Raw genomic sequence first — 18,929 nt, 5'->3', positions numbered from 1 at the left:
TACCGGGTGGTGGTCAGTGATCACTCGATGCTCGCCAGGGCTCCGCTCTATCCTCGGTGTGGTTCCAGCCAGCTGTGCAACACAATAGGAGCTTCACAGCATCCCAGTCTGGGAGCTCAGCCCTTAAAGGCACAGCCCCTGACAGCACAATCCTACACCCTGTGTTATACAGGAAGTCAGACTAGAAACTATGAGTCCAAGTGGAATTTATCTCCGAACAACTGACACTTCTACTATTATAGTATTATGGGTGTGTCACTTTCAGTAAGTCAGAGGCCAAAGGTCCCTCTGGCACAGATAACCAGCGTACTCCCCCGGCAACCCCCCCCGCCTCCCCCCACACACACACACCACCACACAGCTCAGCTACGAGCAGGAAACAGCTACAGCCAGGAGAGGAAGCACCTACAGGAAGTGCAGAGCTGAACTGCAAGAGTTTCCCCAGTGCCTCAGGAGGGCTCAGCCCTGCCAGGAGCCACCTGGGCCCCGCAGGGATGGCTGGCGCAACCCAGGGTGGGGCCCGAGGGCCAGGAGAAATGGAAGAGGAACAGGCTGAGTCTCATACAGTCGCCCAGGAGTTCCTGAACTGGTTCTTACGGCGCCATGTGTATCCCGAGCAAAGGGAACACCGGAGAAGGGAGCAGGAGTGCCAGCAGGTGCAAGCTCTGGTCAGCAGGATCATGGCTCGGGTGCATCAGTGGAATACGCTGTTGTTCACGGGGGAAGCCATCCTGGTGGGCTGCCAAGCCCAGGACCTCCATGTCCGGGCAGAGTCCAGCAGTAGCGACTACGACTTCCTGGCCCCCATCCAGTACAACACGAACGTGATCCTGCTGGGTACCCTGTACAGTGCGCCATGCACAGAGCTCCACTTCCTGCCTTCCTGGCTGAGCCTGAGGTCTGGCGTGCCGGTGTACCGCTGGGAGAACAAGCTGGTGGTGGATTACAACAAGGTGACACTGAGAAAGATCTTGGATGAGAAGGCTGTAGACTTCGGCAGGAAGGATCTAGGCTTGGACCTCACGGAGGAAGACATCAAAGAAATAAATGGCCGACAGGTAAGTGAGATCATATCAGAATGTATCCTCCAGAGCCGTCCACACACTCAGCTCTGCCGGTGCCCCTCACTCCCGACCCACAGCCCCTGCTAGCCCAGCCCTGCCCCCCAGCTCTGCCGGTGCCCCTCACTCCTGAGCTGCAGCTTCTTTTTATTTTGGATTAAAGCATCTGAATAAATTTGATTTCACCCCTTTTCAGAAGGATCTTTGGACGGGCGGCATCGATCCATTTCTGGTAGCTAGAAAGTTCCATGAATTTGTCGAGAATGCTCTGGCTGAGGGTAAGTGTTGGTTTTAGCATTAATCCATTAGTGTTGCATTAATTAATCAAGGCCTGAAATGAAGATGATAAATAAACCCTGTGATGCTCCTCAAACTAATCCCCAGATATTCTCGTATCACAATCCCAGCTCTCCCAAAATGCTCCGGCTAATCCTTCCCCCAGTCAATACGGCCACACGTAACCCAGTCACTGCAGCTGCAGGGCAAGGGGGTCATTCTCAGGGGCTATTGCTAGAATTAGCCCTGTGCAGGCATTTACCTTAACTCTGTATTTCCTGGGCAATACAGGCCAGAGCATGAGTTACCCAGGCAACCTTAACTCTGCGTTAATCACGCTTTGGTCAGTGATTAGAATCGTAGATTCCAAGGCCAGCTGGCTTTGTTTGCACTAGGAGAATCGACCTCTCCCCTCTGGGCCTCTGTGGGGCAGAAACAGGGTAGAAAACGGTTGTAAATGTCTCTCAAGCCCTAGGCTGGGCCCAATTCCAAACCCAGGCGGCTGCCTTCCACCCTTCTCCTTCCTTCTAGGGCTGGATTTTTTAGCTCATCTCTGTTAGCAAGTTCCAAGATGGCGAGAGCTTTCAAGGAAAAACCTCTGGTCCATGGCAGTCAGGATCCTGGTCCCCTCATCGATCCGTCTTGTCATTCCAGACCAGGAGTGCTTTTGACCCGGGCAGTTGACCAAATCTGGGGAGCTGTTGCTTGTTCCTGCTAGGAGGAGAAATTGATGATAAGAGTCAAGTGTTTTCTTTGATGCAGTCTTGTTTGTTGACAAAGTTTATGCAGAAAGTCCTGTTTCCCTAAACGTAGTAGGAATCAAACAACAGAAAACCAGTTTCTCTGCTCACTGTCCCAAACATGCCTTTCCTAGGGTTACCAAACGTCTGGGGTTTCCCGGACAATATCTCTTTTTTTGAGCTTCCATTCTCTGTCCGGATGAATTGCTGAAATAACAGGAAATGTCCTGGATTTTTGCAGAGCAGATGCTGTAGCTCGGGGGCGAGGGATAGCTCAGTGGTTTGAGCATTGGCCTGCTAAACCCAAGGTTGTGAGTTCAATCCTTGAGGGGGCCATTATAGGGATCTGGGGCAAAAATTGGGGATTGGTCCTGCTTTGAGCAGGGGGTTGGACTAGATGATCTCCTGAGGTCCCTTCCAACCCTGATATTCTATGAGTCTATGAGAAGGAGCCCTGATTGGTCTGCTTCCCGATGGGTCTGTCTCCTGCATCCACAGCTGATTGGTCCATTCCCCGGCATCCGCAGCTGCCAGATCCCACCCACCCAGGCCCCGATTCCCAGCCCTGGGGAGGGGGTCCCGCAGGGAGTCGATGACTGACGGCTGTCACTGCCTCCTGAGCTTGCGCCAGCCGCTCAGCCACCATGACAGGGAGAGGCACTGCCCCCACCTCCAGTGAGCACCCCCACTGCAGGTACCCCCTCCAGCTTCCCTAACTGTGCTCCCCAGTTCCCTCCCCCCCCCCAGTGTCCTGTTTTGGGGAACCTGAAATATGGTAACCCTAGCCTTTCCAGCCAGCACTCTGCCCAAAAAGCTTTTCTTTTAGCCACATTGCTAGCAGCGCTTCTATTCCTGTCTGCTGGGCTTTCTTCCTGCTTCTGTGTGTACTTGTGTACACACACACACACACACACCGAACAGTGCCCAGCTAAGCCCCTGCCCACTAGTTCACATTGCCCCAGGTTACACCCAGTCCATAACAACAAGGGTTTTGTTTAACGCAACCTTTAACTAAGGCCTGGTCTGCGCTACAGAGTTAGGTTGACATAAGGCAGCTTACGTCAACCTCACTCTCTGTGTCTACACTACAGCCTTATTCCTGCTGATGGAAGTGCCCTACATCACTGACATCATAACTCCACCTACACACGAGGCGTAGGGCTTATGTTGGTGTAGTTAGGGTGACGCAGGGTCCCTGTAGACACCACGTTACTTACATCCGCTGTTGGCTGTCATTCATTCAGCTAGAGCCCTGCTTCCCCCACAGGTTCCCGGCTCCCTGCTCCCAACCGGGCTGCCACCTGGGCTCACTGATCCCCGCTGGGAGACCTGCTTCCCCACCCAGGTTCCCCGCACCCTGCTCCCAGCTGGGCACCCCACCGGTCTGAGCCAGACAATAGCAGCGTGAAATCGGCAAGTATGTCAATTTCCCTCTTGGTAGGCTCTGTGCTGTGAAATGGAACCTGCCCCGAGCTCACAGCTGGGGGTGTCACCCCGGGGCGGATGGGGGCCTCCAGCTGTGAGCCCCATATGGCTGCCAGTGCCCCACAATGCCCCACTTCAGTCTGTGCAAGTGTTCCTGGTAAGGACACGCTGCCCCGGCAGAAGGAGGGCAGCATGGACACCACCAGCCCATTGAATTACTGCGGTGGCTATAGGTTGACCTACATTAATTTGACCTAATTTTGTAGTGTAGACAAGCCCTAGAGCCCTTCATTTTTTACTGGTTTTTACCCCCCCCCCCCGCAAAAAAAACAAACCAAAAAAAACCCTCCTGGGTTTACAAAAGCTCTTATTCAGCTTTTACCAATTTTCACCCAAATTGTGGATCACTCAAGTACATGAAAATACCAGTTATGTTAAGGAAATCCAATCCGTGACATCCGGTAGACGTGTTTATGTTAATAATGAATTCGTCTAAGTGTAAAAGCGAGGCTGTCTGTTAAAGCAAGGTAACGCCGTGGAAGATACACACACACACGTCAGTGCTTGACTCCTAAACAAAAGGAAGCGCCAGAACCTGGCTGTCTGCTCCAGAAGGAGAGATGGTGGCTCAGTAACATGTGGCTCAAACCCAGCTCCCTGCTCTGGAAGGAGAGATGACATCTCAGTTAGCCTCAGCCACCATCTCTCCTTCTGGAGTAGGGAGCCAGGTCCGGGGAGCTTTTAGGACTGGAGCACGGATGTACTTTTCTTGATTTGTTGCTTTTTCTCTGTCTTCCCATCCCCCAATATCCATCCCGATGTTGACCCAGAAAACTGCGACTTTAATTTTTTGCACCGATTCTCATCCATCTTTAAGTTTTTTTAATAAACCCTTATGAATTCCCAAATAAAATCCGAAGGTGAAGGGCCTTGCCTACACCAACTTTTCGTGGCCTTACAAGGATTTAATTAATCCATTTTACAACCGACATCCATCTATTTCTGGCACTGTTTAACTAAGGATCTGTTTCCACAGCACACTAGTGTGTATTTCCATTTAGACCTGGGTGACATTTTTCAGCCAAAACTTTTCTTCAGTGAAAAATGCAGATTCAGGTCAGCTGAATCATTTTGCAAATTCATGCCTATTTTGGCCAGTAATTTAAAACAACAGGTTTAAAACAAACAAAAGGCAGTATTTCTTCACACAACGCACAGTCAACCTGTGGAACTCCTTGCCAGAGGATGTTGTGAAGGCCAAGACTATAACAAGGCTCAAAAAAGAACTAGATAAATTCATGGAGGATAAGTCCATCAATGGCTATTAGCCAGGATGGGCAGGGAGGGTGTCCCTAGCCTCTGTTTGCCAGAAGGTGGGAATGGACGACAGGGGATGGATCACATGGTGATTCCCTGTTCTGTTCATTCCCTCTGGGGCACCTGGCATTGGCCACTGTCGGAGACAGGACACTGGACTAGATGGACCTTTGGTCTGACCCAGTATGGCCATTCTTATGTGATGGGCATGTGTAGGACCCATGGATCTTGAAAGGTGCATTATGGGGATTGTCGATCATTGTAGCAGTGGAGATGTGTCCGCAGGTTTTGCATCTGTTGTTCTGGCAGGGTCTGGTGCTACTTTGAGTTGGTGAGTCCTGGTCTGTGGGGAGCTTGCTTCTGTTGATGAGGTTGGAGCTTGTTTGAAGGCCAGAAAAGGGGGTTCAGGAAAGAACCCATCAGTATGGGTTGTAATTATTTGATGATACCCAGTATGGGCTCCAGTCTGGGGTGGTAGGTGACAACTGTGTGCGGTTGGTGGGATTTTTCCCCCCCTGTATTGAAGCAGGTTATCTCAGCGTATTTTGGTGACCCGTTCCATGACGCGATCTACTCCTCTTATGGAGTGTCCTTGTTTGGTGAAACTGACTCTGAGTGTGTTAAGGTGGGTGTCCTGGACTTTCTCCTCGGAACATATTCTGTGGTATCTGAGTGCCTGACTGTCGAGAACAGATTTCTAGGTGGGTTTGGGGTGGTTACTGGATCTGTGAAGGTAGGTGTGGTGATCCGTGGGTTTCTTGCATCCATAGGGTTCCATTGCTGAAGTTGATCGCAGTGTCCAGGAAGTTGATGCTGGTGTGGGAGTGCTCCAGAGAGAGTTTAATGGATGAGTGGGGGTTGTTGAAGTTGTGGTGGAAATCTCTGAGGGAGTTTAAGTCGTCTGTCCAGAGGGTGTAAATATCATCAGTGTATCTCAGGTGTATCATTGGTTTTCTGGTGCACTTGTCCAGAAATTCTTCCTCAAGGTGGCCCATGAAGAGTTTGACATATTGGGGAGCCGTCCTAGTACCCACGGCTGCTTCCGTGGTTTGAACAAAGTTCTCATTGTCGAATGTACAGTTGTTATGGGTGAGGATGAAACGGACGAGTGTGGGGCGGGTATCTGAGGGTTGTCCCTTATCTTGTAGCTATTTGAGGCAGGCAGCTCTGCCGTCATTGTGAGGGATGTCAGTGTACAGGTAGGTGACATCCATGGTGGCTGGGATGGTGTTCTGAGACAGGTTGTTAACGTTGCAGAGTCCGCGGACTGTGTCCTGTAGGAATCTGGTGTGTGCTCTGTCTCTTTGGCAGCAGTGAACCTAATAATTTATGTGAGTGTTGAATGAGAGGGACTGGACCTGCAGGGAGAGGTCTCTGGGGAACTCGGGATGGGCTTCACTGATTGTTTTCTACATGGCAATGTTTGGACTATCAGATTCTCCAGAAGTTCGCGGGTGAGGCGGACAACTGGGGTGGCAGGGAGCTGGCACACAGTCTGATCTCCAGCAAAGCTCTCTGTTGCTAAGGCAGTGAGGTAAACTGGCTTACGGTTCTAAGTGCCCCCAGCAGAGCATCACACCGGGGTTGTATGGATTTTCTTTACTGGGATAAAAATCATCCTGTAAGTGAAGTAGTTAATCAGAGGAACTGCTAAGTGTAGAACAGGCCCAGCTGATCGTATTTCCGGTGTGTGTTGATTTCAGCACTTCCGACAACCCGTAGCTGTAACTGTGAGCCGGCCAAGACTTGATTAATATAGACACAAAGAAATCCGACTTCTTCCAACCCTGCAGGAATCTCATCGTTTTCCTCCAGTTTTACCTTTGTGATCAGCCTTCTATGCAAGACTCTGAGTGTCATAGATTTTAACTAGCCCTTTTCTTCTCCCATCTCTGTTTTTAGAAGGAAGCAGCCCTGCTCCCGGAATTAGTAAGTATTAAAAGAGATAGAATAAGGCGCTCTGTAAGTGGAGAAATTACAAGCACCACCTATGACGGAAATGCAGAAGGGAAAGTGTTAAATTGCATAGGGTAAAATGGGGAATACATTTAAAAGGGGGCTGCAGGTCGGGATTCAGAGGTATCGGCACAGTTATGGGGGGAGCCCAGGGCTGGGCTAGCAGGGGGCTGTGGGTCGAGATTATGGGGCACCACAGAGTTGTTTTCTGAGAAATTTTACCCTGTTCCTTCTTAATCTCTCACACAATGGAGTTCCCAGAGTTAGGGGTTAGGGAGTCAGGATTCTTGGTTTCGATCTTCAGTTCTTCCACTAACTCACCATGTGCTCATGGAGGTGAAGTTATTCACACAATGTCACAGAGACTCAAAAGAAGACTCAGAAATAGAACCCAGGAGTCCTGGGCTCTTGGCCCTCATTCCCTTAATCTTTGCCCTTCCATCATCTCAGATCTGCAAAGCTTTTATCTCTGTTTGCTTTTGACTCCCACTCCACTGTCTTGCCCTCTCCAAGGCAACATTAGACTGAGCGACTTTGCAAAATGCTCTGCCGTGCAGCTCAGCCTGGAGGTGGACGGCCAAGCTGTGTCTATAGACCTGGTACCCACCATCCGGAATAAAGTGGACATGTCTATGGATTGGCCAAGGCAGGATCTCAGGTGGCTTTCCGACTGGTGGGACCAGGAGCAAGACACTGAGCGGATCAAACCCACCTGGAATATCATGGAAATTTACAAAACTGGGGCCGATCTGGTGGCCAAGAATCTGTACTGGAGGTAAAAATGCAAATCTCATTTGTTCTAGCAGAAGGCAACAAAAACACACACAGAGGGGTCTCAGCCCCTCCAGCAGGGGGGAGCAAGGACACACACACACACATACACACACAGCAGGGGCCATCCCCACCAGCAGGGGGCAGCAGGGACACACACACACCCTGGTGCAGGTGTGGGATGGGAGTCAGTCTGATCCCGTACTCCCATTCAGCCCTGTCTCATTTCCCCCACCCCTTCCCAGGCTCTCCTATTCCCTGGCTGAGACCCGACTCCTCAGGGACATTGACCTCGATGGTGCTGGGTGGAGGCGGGAGGCGCTGCAGCTGCTGAAGCAAATCAACATGGAGCAGTGGGTACCGCGCTACGGCAAAGTCCTGACCTCCTACCACCTGAAGGTAACTCAGACAGAGAGGGCAGAGTGGGAGGGGGTGGGGAATGGATGATATGAGCATCCACAGGTATAGGGGAGAAAGATCTAGTGGGTTAGAGCAGCAGGGGAGGGGCGGCAGAGAGGGCTGGGTTTTATTCCAGCTCCGGGAAGGGGAGTGGGGTCTAGTGGTTAGCGCTGTGTGTTTCTTCTTCCAACTGTTTCGCTCTGGGTTCTCCATCTCAGGTGCCCATGCGCCCCAGATGCCTTTGTTGGGAGAATTTTGGTAGCGGTGCCCATTCCGCCCAAGCACGCCCTCCAGACATCCTCGTGCCCCATACCGAGGATATAGAGAGGTGAGCGGGAGAACCACCCTCAGTTCCTTCTCTGCCGCCTGACAGCCTAAGATAGTGTCTCATGTGCCCGCTTCACCTTTGCTTAGCTTAGTCAAGCCTCCAATTTTAGTCACAATTAGAGTGCGGTGCTGTTTAGCTCACCTCGTTTATTTCTTTATACTTTGTGGGGGGGTCTGTTTAATGTTCCCCTTGTCCCCTCCCTCCTCCGCCTGCCCCTTCCCCTCCATTCTGAGAGGTTTATGCTTCGGGAGTTGTCATCAACTTGGTATGCCGGGATCCCCAGGATTTCAGCTTTCCCGGTCAGTGACGGACATTCCCGGTGTAGCTGCTGCCTGAGATACCCACAAATCCCAGCTAAGTGCAAAATCTGCTCGGCGGTTAAAAGGAGAGCTTGTAAAAATTGGAGATTAAATTTAGGCTCTTCACGATGGAGCTCTCCCTCTGACCAGTCATGGGTCCAGGCCCAGGTACCCCTTGGACATTGGCCTCTGAGTGAAAACAGTGCTCTGCTGATCTCAGTCCCCTCAAATTCCCGACCAGATTTTCCTGACGTGAGGGTTTCCAGAAGTGGACTTCTCTCCGACCACCACCAACAGAAAGTGTAAGAAAATCTGTTCGAGAGGAGGTCTGGATTATCAATCCTTGGGAGACGCCTTCCTCATTCCTTGGACAAGAGCTCTTCTTCATGCATATCCTCTGACACCATTGATTCGGAACAAGATCAAACGAGACAGAGACGGAGTCACTCTAGCTGCACCAACTCGCTCGAGCCAGGTCTGGTTCTCTGACCTGATTCGTCTCACTTCCTATCCAGCTGCAGCTTCTGGTTGTTTCCTGTCTGTTGCCCCAGGACTCCAGTTGGTCTCTCCACTTCAACATGGCCATCCATGGTTCCTCAATGGTTCTCGGGGATCATAGAATCATAGAATATCAGGGTTGGAAGGGACCTCAGGAAGTCATCTAGTCCAACCCCCTGCTCAAAAGCAGGACCCATCCCCAATTAAATCATCCCAGCCAAGGCTTTGTCAAGCCTGACCTTAAAAACTTCTAAGGAAGGAGATTCCACCACCTCCCTAGGCAATGCATTCCAGTGTTTCACCACCCTCCTAGTGAAAAAGTTTTTCCTAATATCCAACCTAAACCTCCCCCACTGCAACTTGAGACCATTACTTCTTGTCCTGTCCTCTTCCAGGGATAGAGGTTTCCTGCTCAGCAGATATAAAAGAGATACAGTGATCTGTACTAGAAATACTTACCTTCAGAAATGGAAGAGATTTTACCATTGGGGTCCCCAGTGACAGTTTTCACCTGTTCATTCTTCCCTCTCCGATGTTCTTAATTATCTGATGGATTTTGAGAAATCAGGTCTTTCTATGAGTTCCGTCAGCGTTTGTTTCGTGGCTATTACAGCCTTTCATTCCCCTGTGCAAGGATTTTCAGTCTTCGGTCCAAGAGGTGAATCTAGCTAAATCGCTCAGTAATAGTGACCACAATGCAAATAAATTTAGCATCCTGGTAGGGGGGGATAATTAACCCCCCCCCACACACACACACACTGTAATATTTAACTTTAATGAGAAGCAATTTGCTAAAGATTGTGACGGGCTTGTACCAACCCTACGCTGGAGAAGCGAAGATTAACAAACTGCTCTGGGCCCAAGAAGCCACGCCCCCTCGCCCCTACTGGGCATGCTCCCAGTGGCAGGAGCATTGAAAAGGGAGCCGCTCGGCTCAGGCTGGGCTGATGGAGGAGGAGAGCGGTTGTGGGCAAGAGCCTCCTGCCGGGAAGCCTTCGGGGCTCCAAGCCACCGGGGTCAAGCCGCCTAGCTGCAGCGCGGGAAGCCAGCCAGCTGCGGGAGCCGAGAGGGACGACTTGCTGTTCCCAGCGAAGGAGTTGCCGGACACAGAGCAGGGCGAACACAAGAAGGACCCCACGTCCAACCCCCGGAGATGCCACTGGAGGGACAAGGGTAGAAAGCGACACAGGGAAAGCGCTCTGGGGTATCAGGACATGAACCCTGTGTCAGGGTACCTTGTTTTGAAGGGCCCTGGGTCAGAACTTGATCGAGTAGGGTGGGCCTGGGTTCCCCTACCATCCCCACACTTGCCACTGGGCAATACTCCCCTTCTGCTATTGCTGCTAGGCAAAGCGACCCCTGGGACCGCCACTGGTGGATGTTATGTCCTGGAGCGTCACCATTAGGTGGCACTATCCGTCCGAAGCACCCAGCCAGCCCCCCCGACAAAGATACAGAAACTAACAGTACAAATTTTTTTCAATACATCAGAAGCAGGAAGCCTCTCAAACAACCAGTGGGACCACTGGACAATGAGGGGCTAAAAAAGCCCTCGAGGAAGACAAGGCTGTTGTAGAGAAGCTAAATGAATTCTTTGCATCAGTCCTTACTGCAGAAGATGTGAGGGAGATTCCCACATCAGAACTGTCCTTTTGGGGCACCAGATCTGAAGTACTGACCCACACTGATGTGTTGTTGTCACGGAGTGTGGGGGAGTCCAGGCCCTGCACCCCTCTTCCTAGGATTCACTGAGACTCTCAGCCAGCCAGTAAAACAGAAGGTTTATTGGACAACAGGAACACAGTCCAAAACAGAGCTTGTGGGTACAACCAGGACCCCTCAGTCAAGTCCTTCTGGGGGAGCAGGGAGCTTAGACCCCAGCCCTGGGGTTCCCTGCGTTCCTCCACCCAGCCCCAAACTGAAACTAAACCCACCCAGCAGGTTCCCTGCTGTAGCCTCTGTTCACATTCCCGGGCAGAGGTGTCTCCTCCCCCTCCTGGCTCAGGTGACAGGCTCTCAGGTCTCCCATCCCCAGGGCACATTCCCAGGTCAACACTTCCCCCTCCCTGCTGCGTCACATCCTCACATCTCTCCCCCCTTCGAGACTGAACTGAGCGGGGTCACTGTGACCAGTGACCTGGGGAAGTTCGGGGCCCCCTCTCCAGGACAGCGCATCCGCTATCAGGTTGGCCCTTCCCTTCACGTGGACCACGTCCATGTCGTAATCCTGCAGGAGCAGGCTCCATCTCAGGAGCTTGGCGTTGGCTCCTTTCATCGGGTGCAGCCAGGTCAGGGGAGAGTGGTCGGTGTAGACGGTGAAGTGTCGCCCGAAGAGATGGGGCTCTAGTTTCTTGAGGGCCCACACCATGGCCAGGCACTCCTTCTCGACGGCCGCGTAGTGTTGCTCCCGGGGTAGCAACTTCTTGCTCAGGTACATGATGGGGTGTCTCTCCCCCTTTTCATCCTCCTGCATTAACACCGCCCCCAGTCCCATGTCTGAGGCGTCGGTGAACACCACAAAGGGCTTGTCAAAGTCTGGGTTTGCCAGAACTGGGCCACTGACCAGAGCCTCCTTCAGCGCCCGGAAAGCCTCCTGGCACTGCTCGGTCCAGACCACCTTGTCTGGCTTCCCCTTCTTGCATAGCTCAGTGATGGGGGTGGCTATGGTGCTAAAGTGGGGCACAAATCTTCGGTAGTATCCTGCCATCCCAATAAAGGCTTGGACCTGCTTTTTGGTGTGGGGAGCGGGCCAGCCTCTGATCACCTCCACCTTGGCTGGTTCCGGCTTTAGGCGGCCGCTCCCCACCCGATGGCCCAGGTAAGATACTTCAGCCATCCCCACCTTGCACTTCTCCGCTTTTACCGTCAGCCCAGCCCCCTGGAGTCGGTCCAGCACTTGTCTAACCTGGGACACATGGTCCTCCCAGGTCTGGCTAAAGACACAGATGTCATCAATATACGCCACGGCAAAACTCTCCATCCCCCTCAGGAGCTGGTCCACCAGGCGCTGGAAGATGGCCAGCGCTCCCTTGAGGCCGAACGGCAGGGTCAGGAACTCATAGAGCCCCAGAGGGGTGATAAAGACGGATTTCAGCCGGGCATCTACATCCAGCGGCACTTGCCAGTAGCCTTTTGTAAGGTCCATGGTGGTAAGGTACCGAGCTCCTCCCAGCTTGTCTAGGAGCTCGTCAGGCCTGGGCATGGGGTAGGCATCAGATACAGTGATGGCATTGAGCTTCCGATAGTCCACACAGAACCGGACCGACCTGTCCTTTTTGGGGACCAGCACCACCGGCGAGGCCCAAGGGCTGGCAGAGGGCTGGATCACCCCCAAAGCCAGCATGTCCCGGACCTCTCTTTCCAGGTCCTGAGCAGTTTTCCCTGTGACTCGGAAGGGGGAGTATCTTATCGGCGGGTGTGACCCTGTCTGCACCCGGTGGACAGTCAGATTAGTGCGTCCAGGCTGGTTGGAAAACAGCTGTCGGTACGGATGCAGCACCCCCCTGACCTCAGCTTGCTGGGCAGGGGTTAGCTGAGCAGAGAGGGGAATTGTTTCCAGGGGGGAACCAGCTCTGGTCCCAGGGAATAGATCTACTAAAGGGTCATCTCCCTGCTCTTCCCACTGTCCACACACGGCCAACACCACATTCCCCCTGGCATAATATGGCTTCATCATATTCACATGGTACACCCGGCGGTGGTGCGCCCGGTTCGACAGCTCCACCACACAGTTTACCTCATTGAGCTGCTTGACGACCTTGAAAGGGCCCTCCCAGGCGGCCTGTAGTTTGTTCTTTCTCACTGGGATGAGAACCATCACCGGATCCCCGGTGGCGTAGGCACGGGCCCGCGCCGTGCGGTCATACCAGACCTTCTGCTTCTTCTGGGCTCTGGCCAGATTCTCCCTGGCCAGGCCCATGAGTTCAGCCAGTCTCTCTCGGAAGATCAGGACATACTCCACCACTGACTCTCCATCGGGAGTGGCCTTCCCCTCCCATTCGTCTCTCATCAGGTCCAGGGGGCCCCTCACCCTCCTTCCATATAACAGTTCGAAAGGCGAAAATCTGGTCGACTCCTGGGGCACCTCCCTGTACGCGAACAGCAGGTGAGGTAAGTACTTGTCCCAGTCCTGCGGGTGCTGGTTCGTAAAGGTTTTCAGCATCATCTTCAGCGTCCCGTTGAACCTCTCCACCAGCCCATTGGACTGGGGGTGATAAGCTGAGGCCCAGTCGTGCCGGACCCCACATTTCTCCCACAAGCACCGGAGCAGGGCCGACATGAAGTTGGAGCCTTGGTCTGTCAAGACTTCCTTGGGGAACCCCACTTGGCTGAAAATGGTCAGGAGCGCGTCGGCCACGGTGTCGGCTTCAATGGAAGCTCAGGGCACTGCCTCGGGGTAGCGGGTGGCAAAATCTACCACCCCCAGAATGTATTTCTTCCCCGACCGGGTCGTCCTGCTGAGAGGCCCCACGATGTCCATGGCCACCTTCTGGAAAGGCTCCTCTATGATGGGCAAAGGTCTCAAAGCCGCTTTCCCCTTGTCCCGGGCCTTCCCCACCCTCTGACAGGGGTCACAGGATCGGCAATACTGCCGGACCGTGGTAAAGACCCCGGGCCAGTAAAAGTTCTGTAGCAACCTCTGCCGGGTGCGCCGGATTCCCTGGTGCCCTGCGAGGGGGATGTCATGGGCCAGGTACAGGAGCTTGCGGCGATACTTCTGGGGGACCACCAGCTGCCTCCTGATCCCACAGGACTCTACTTCCCTTGTGGGAGCCCATTCTCGGTACAGGAACCCCTTCTCCCACAGGAACCTCTCCTGGCAGCCTCTCCTCATGGTCCGTCCCACACTGAGGTCGGCCAGGTCCCTGAGCTTCCGCAAGGAGGGATCTTTCCTCAACTCGGCCTGGAACTCAGCGGCTGGGGCAGGGACGGGGCCCGGTTCCCCCTCAGTGGCCAGGTCTGAGGCCTCCGCCTCTCTGAGCCGTGCCCCTCGGCGCTCCCTCCCCACCAGGGTAGGGTCCTGCGCCTCCGGTGTGATACCCTCCCCGAGGTCAGGGCGCAGTGCCCCTCGCCGGCTCTGGCTACGCGTCACAACCAGGGCGGCCTGGGGCTTGCTTGGCCAGTCCTCTAGGTCTCCCCCCATCAAAACTTCAGTGGGCAAATGGTGGTGTACCCCCACATCCTTGGGGCCCTCCTTGGCCCCCCATTTCAGGTGTACCCTTGCCACAGGCACCTTAAATGGGGTCCCGCCCACCCCTGTCAGGGTCAGGTAGGTGTTGGGCACCACCCGATCTGGGGCCACCACCTCGGGCCAGGCCAGCGTCACCTCCGCGCCCATATCCCAGTATCCATTGACCTTCCTCCCATCCACCTCCAGGGGAACAAGGCACTCTCTCCGGAGGGACAGCCCCGCGCCCACCCTGTAAACCGAGCACCCTGAGTCCAGAGCCTCCAGCCCTCTGGCGGAGCTGGCCGGGGGTACTCTTCCCTCCTGAGCAGGTGGTAAACTGGTAGCCCCCCTTGCCTGGGTCATCTGCCCCTCGTCCAGCTGAGTCCCTACCCAGTTAACCCTGGGTAGGTTGGGTCTGCTCAATTTGTCCCTGAGCCCGGGGCACTGGGTCCGTACGTAGCCTCTCTGGCTACAGTGATAGCAGCTTAGGTCACATTGGTCCCCTCGACCAGTGGCTGGCTTCCCGCGCTGCAGCTAGGCGGCAGATGGGATTCACCCAAAAGTTCTGAAGGAACTCAAATATGAAATTGCAGAACTACTATCTGTCGTATGTAGCCTATCGCTTAAATCAGCCGCTGTACCAGATGACTGGAAGATGACCACGCTAACGCCAGTTTTAGAAAAGGGTGCCAGAGGTGATCCTGGCAATTACAGGCCGGTAAGCCTGACTTCCGTACCAGGCGGCTTGGTAGAAACTATAGTAAAGAACAGAATTATCAGACTCATAAGCATGATTTGTTGCAGAAGAGTCAACCTGGCTTTTGTAAAGGGAAATCATGCCCCACCAATCTGTTAGAATTCTTTGAGGGTGTCAACAAACAAGTGGACAAGGGGGATCCAGTGGATACAGTGTACTTGGACTTTCAGAAAGCCTTTGACAAGTTCCCTCACCAGAGGCTCTTAAGCAAATTAAGCTGTCATGGGATAAGAGGGAAGGTCCTCTCATGGATCGGTAACTGGCTGAAAGATAGGGCTGGAATAAATGGTCAGCTTTCACAATGGAGAGAGGGAAACAATGGGGTTCCCAAGGATCTGTACTGGGACCTGTGCTGCTCAACATACTCATTAATGATCTGGAAAAAGGGGTGAACAGTAAAGTGGCAAAATTATTCAGGATAATTAAGTCCAAAGCTGGCTGCAAAGAGTTGCAGGGGGTGTCACAAAACCGGGTGACGTATCAGTATTGATAAGTGCAAAGTAACGCACATTGGAAAACATAATCCCAACTATACATACATAACAATGGGTTCTCAATTCGCTATTTCCACTCGAGAGAGAGAGTTTGGTCACTGTGGATAGTCCTCTGAAAACTTCCACTCAATGCGCAGCAGCAGTCAAACGGGCTTACCCTGTGTTAGAAACTATTAGGAGAGGGATAGAAAACGAGACAGAAAATGTTTCATCTTGTGGGACATCACAGTAGAGATGGAATGGAGGGCGGTTCATCCGCTCACCTCTAGGGCTCGCGGTGTGGGACACACGGGTGTGTGGAGCTCACGCACAGAGCAGATGCTGCTACCGAAAAATCTCTGCTCGACGGCACAGGGGTGTGCGCACCTGAAGGGCAGCATCCGTCGGGGCCTGGTTCTGGGAGAACTCCAGCTGCTACACGAGGTGAGTAACTTCTCCTTCTCTCGCAGATGGTCCTGTTTTGGGCATCTGACCTCAACCCAGAGACCAAGAACTGGGCCACGGTGCTGGATGCTCTGGGGACCCTGCTGAAGGTGCTGGAGTTCAGCCTGGAGAAGAAACAGCTGCCCAGCTACTTCCTGCCTTCGATGAATTTCTTCGACTGGCACCGGAGTGAGGAAGAGAATTCCCTGAAAAACCGGGTGCTGGAGGTGCTCAGACTGGAGGTGAGGCTGATGAGATGCAGCCCAGAACAGTACCTCCAGCTGAGCTACGACCTGGCCAAGCCCCAAGGCCCGGGACCCTTCATCCAACGGGCGCGGGAGCTGGATGAGTTTAGAAGGAAGCATCAGAAACTCTTTGAAGAGTTCAAAAACCTGAAGGAAGAAAAACAGCCGGGACAGGGAGCTGCGAGTATCTTCTTCGCCCAACACAGACACTTGGGCTCGTGTCTGCAGTTGAATATTCTATGCCAGGGGTTCTGAAACTGGGGGTCGGGACCCCTCAGGAGGCCGTGAGGTTATTACATGGGGGGTCACGAGCTGTCAGCCTCCACCCCAAACCCTGCTTCGCCTCCAGCCTTTATAATGGTGTTAAATATATGAAAAAGTGTTTTTCATGTATAAGGGGGGGTCGCACTCAGAGGCTTGCTGTATGAAAGGGGTCACCAGGACAAAAGTCTGAGAACCCCTGTTCTACGCTAACTTCACTTGGCTTTGGATTTATCCTGGGGGAACAGAGTCTGCTTAAAAACCATGAGACTTTATTTAAAAAACCAATGTTTTTAAACAATAATAAATGCCAGGTTCTGTTTATTGGCCTTCAGAGTTTTGCAGTGGGTGTCACATGGGGACGCTCTGGGTTGACCCAAGGGGAGCTGGGATCAGAATCCAGCCCTGACCCCACTGCAGTCGGGGGGTGACTCTGGTTTGACCCCAGAATCCAGCCCTTTGGGAGTAGAAACCGAACCTCTTTTCTCCTTTCGCCCTCAAACACCGTTCGGTGGCTTAGTAGAGCACGTCCGCTTCCTTTCCGAAGGCCCAGCCCGCTCCCTCCCTCCGCACGCCGGGCTCCAGTTACGCCGGCTCACGGAAATGTCGCCGTTCCTAAACCTCCGTTGTCTCGTCTCTGCTGTCAGCGAGCCTGCGTGTGGGCCCGCTCCACTTCAGTGCGTGTTGGAACGTGGGCTCGTTCTCCACGGGCCTAGAACGTGCGGGAAAGCACATGCCGACCGCGCTCCTTTGAACAGCCGCTGCTTCGTGCCAGGCAGTCGTACCAGGCTCCTTGACACGGCTGCCAGTCAGCTGCGACCGGCAGGGGGTGAGTCCACCGCGCTCTGCCTGCCCTGCTGGGAGCCCACTGTCCGCTGGGTAGGTATCCCAGGGAGCCCAGCGTGTCGTAACGAGCATCCCACCACCCTGGCCACTGCATCCCATGAATCATCTGGTTCCTCACCATTTTCAGGGAGCTGTCAGAGGTGCAGGCTCCCAGGAGCCAGTGACAAGAGGGGCAGGATGGGGTGGGGTGGGTGGACAGACAAACGGAGGGGCAGGGAGGGAGGGGAACATGACAGGGTTGTGTGTAGTGAGGAATGGGGGGATGGAGTGCTGTGGGGGGGGGGGGGTAGACAATTCAGCCTGCACTGAAATCTCACCCAACAGCTGGCCCGTCTCTGCTATTTGCCCCCTTCTGGCTCCCAGTGCTGACACCTGCCTTTCCACTGGCTTCTCTTACACAGCTCTGGGTGATTTCACTCCACGCTTCTCCCTCCCCAGCATGCCCCCCGCCCACCTGTGTCATCACCCCCCAGCCTCCTCCCTCCCTGTTAATACCCAGCCACCCCCCACCCCAGCCAAGTGTCACTCAGCAAATGGGGACCCTGACACCCCGACACACTATCCCCACCCTGTTCCCCGAGGCACGTGGCACCCTTTGGTGGCAGCAGTGGGCTAGTGCCAAGGGTGCCCACACACACAGCTGCCCCCTGGTGGCAGCAGTGAGATATGGCGCAGACACACATCCCTGTGCATCCAGGTGCTCCCTGGTGTTCGTAGTGGGGTACGGCACAGAGACTTTCCCAACCCTGGCAAAGAGGAGCTAGGGACACCCTCCCTGCTCTTCCTGGCAAATAGCCATTGATGGACCGATCCCCCATGAATCTATCTAGCTCCCTTCTGAACCCCATTACCGTCTTGGTCTTCACAACACCCTCTGGCAAGGAGTTCCCCAGGTTGACAGTGCGTTACATGCAAAAATACTTCCTTGTGTTTGTTTTAAACCTGCTGTCTAATTTTATTGGGTGGCCCCTTGTTCTTGTGTTATGAGAAGGAGTAAATAACACTTCCTTATCCACTTTCTCCACACCAGCTGTGATTTTATAGACCTCTATCAGATCCCCCCTTAGTCTCCTCTTTTCCAGGCTGAAAAGTCCCAGTCTCATTAATCTCTCCTCATACGGAAGCTGTTCCAGACCCCTGGAAGCCGTTCCAGACCCCTTTCCTACGAAACCTTTAGGGCTAGACACTGAAGGACTGACCGTCCACGCGGTACTTTGAGTAAAATCCAGACTGCTATTGACCTGGCAACGTGGCTGGCCCTAGGGTCAGAAGAGCACTTTGTGTAGCCAGCAGAGATTTTATGTAACTTCTCCCTGGACTGGAGCTCGGTGCTGGTTGGGACCAGAGAACGGGATGGCAGGAAAGGGGGCTGGGTGGCTGCTTTTTTCAGCTTCTCCATAACCAGGGTGGGGGATCAGGAGCTCCGTGTGTGACGGGTTGGGGAGTTTAACTTCAGTGTTACCCACCAGTCGTTGGGAGGATCTGCTCCCCCCCTGCAGCCTGCCCTGGGCATGTCCAGCGTGGGCTGCCCCAGGCTCCCCGGGACACATGAGCCAAGACGATCATTAGGCTCCCTCGTTAATCTGGGGCGTGGCAGAAGACTGACATGCTCATTGAGCTCGGCAGAGCCAAAGCCCTAAAATGTGGGCTGTGGATTTTGCCA

The 18,929-nt window shown here is 53.7% G+C and overlaps 1 protein-coding gene across 2 annotated transcripts; it reads left to right on the top strand.

The window, feature by feature from the left end:
• Nucleotides 1-289: 289 nt before the first annotated feature.
• Nucleotides 290-16,744, top strand: LOC140912286 (cyclic GMP-AMP synthase-like receptor). 2 transcript variants are annotated; one of them, XM_073346471.2, is made up of 6 exons: nt 290-1,058; nt 1,258-1,339; nt 6,722-6,748; nt 7,289-7,550; nt 7,792-7,945; nt 15,941-16,744. In XM_073346471.2, the coding sequence occupies exons 1-6, from the start codon at nt 495-497 to the stop codon at nt 16,412-16,414; spliced, it is 1,563 nt and encodes a 520-aa protein (XP_073202572.2). In that variant the 5' UTR covers nt 290-494; the 3' UTR covers nt 16,415-16,744. The 2 variants fall into 2 exon arrangements, with proteins under 2 accessions (XP_073202572.2, XP_073202574.2); XM_073346473.2 differs by lacking the exon at nt 15,941-16,744 and adding an exon at nt 8,814-12,890.
• Nucleotides 16,745-18,929: the final 2,185 nt, after the last annotated feature.

The sequence above is a fragment of the Lepidochelys kempii genome, chromosome 6 (assembly GCF_965140285.1).
Source record: "Lepidochelys kempii isolate rLepKem1 chromosome 6, rLepKem1.hap1, whole genome shotgun sequence".
Taxonomy (NCBI): Eukaryota; Metazoa; Chordata; order Testudines; family Cheloniidae; genus Lepidochelys; species Lepidochelys kempii.
Note: the sequence above shows the minus strand (reverse complement) of the source record. Positions and strands in the feature narration are given on the sequence as shown.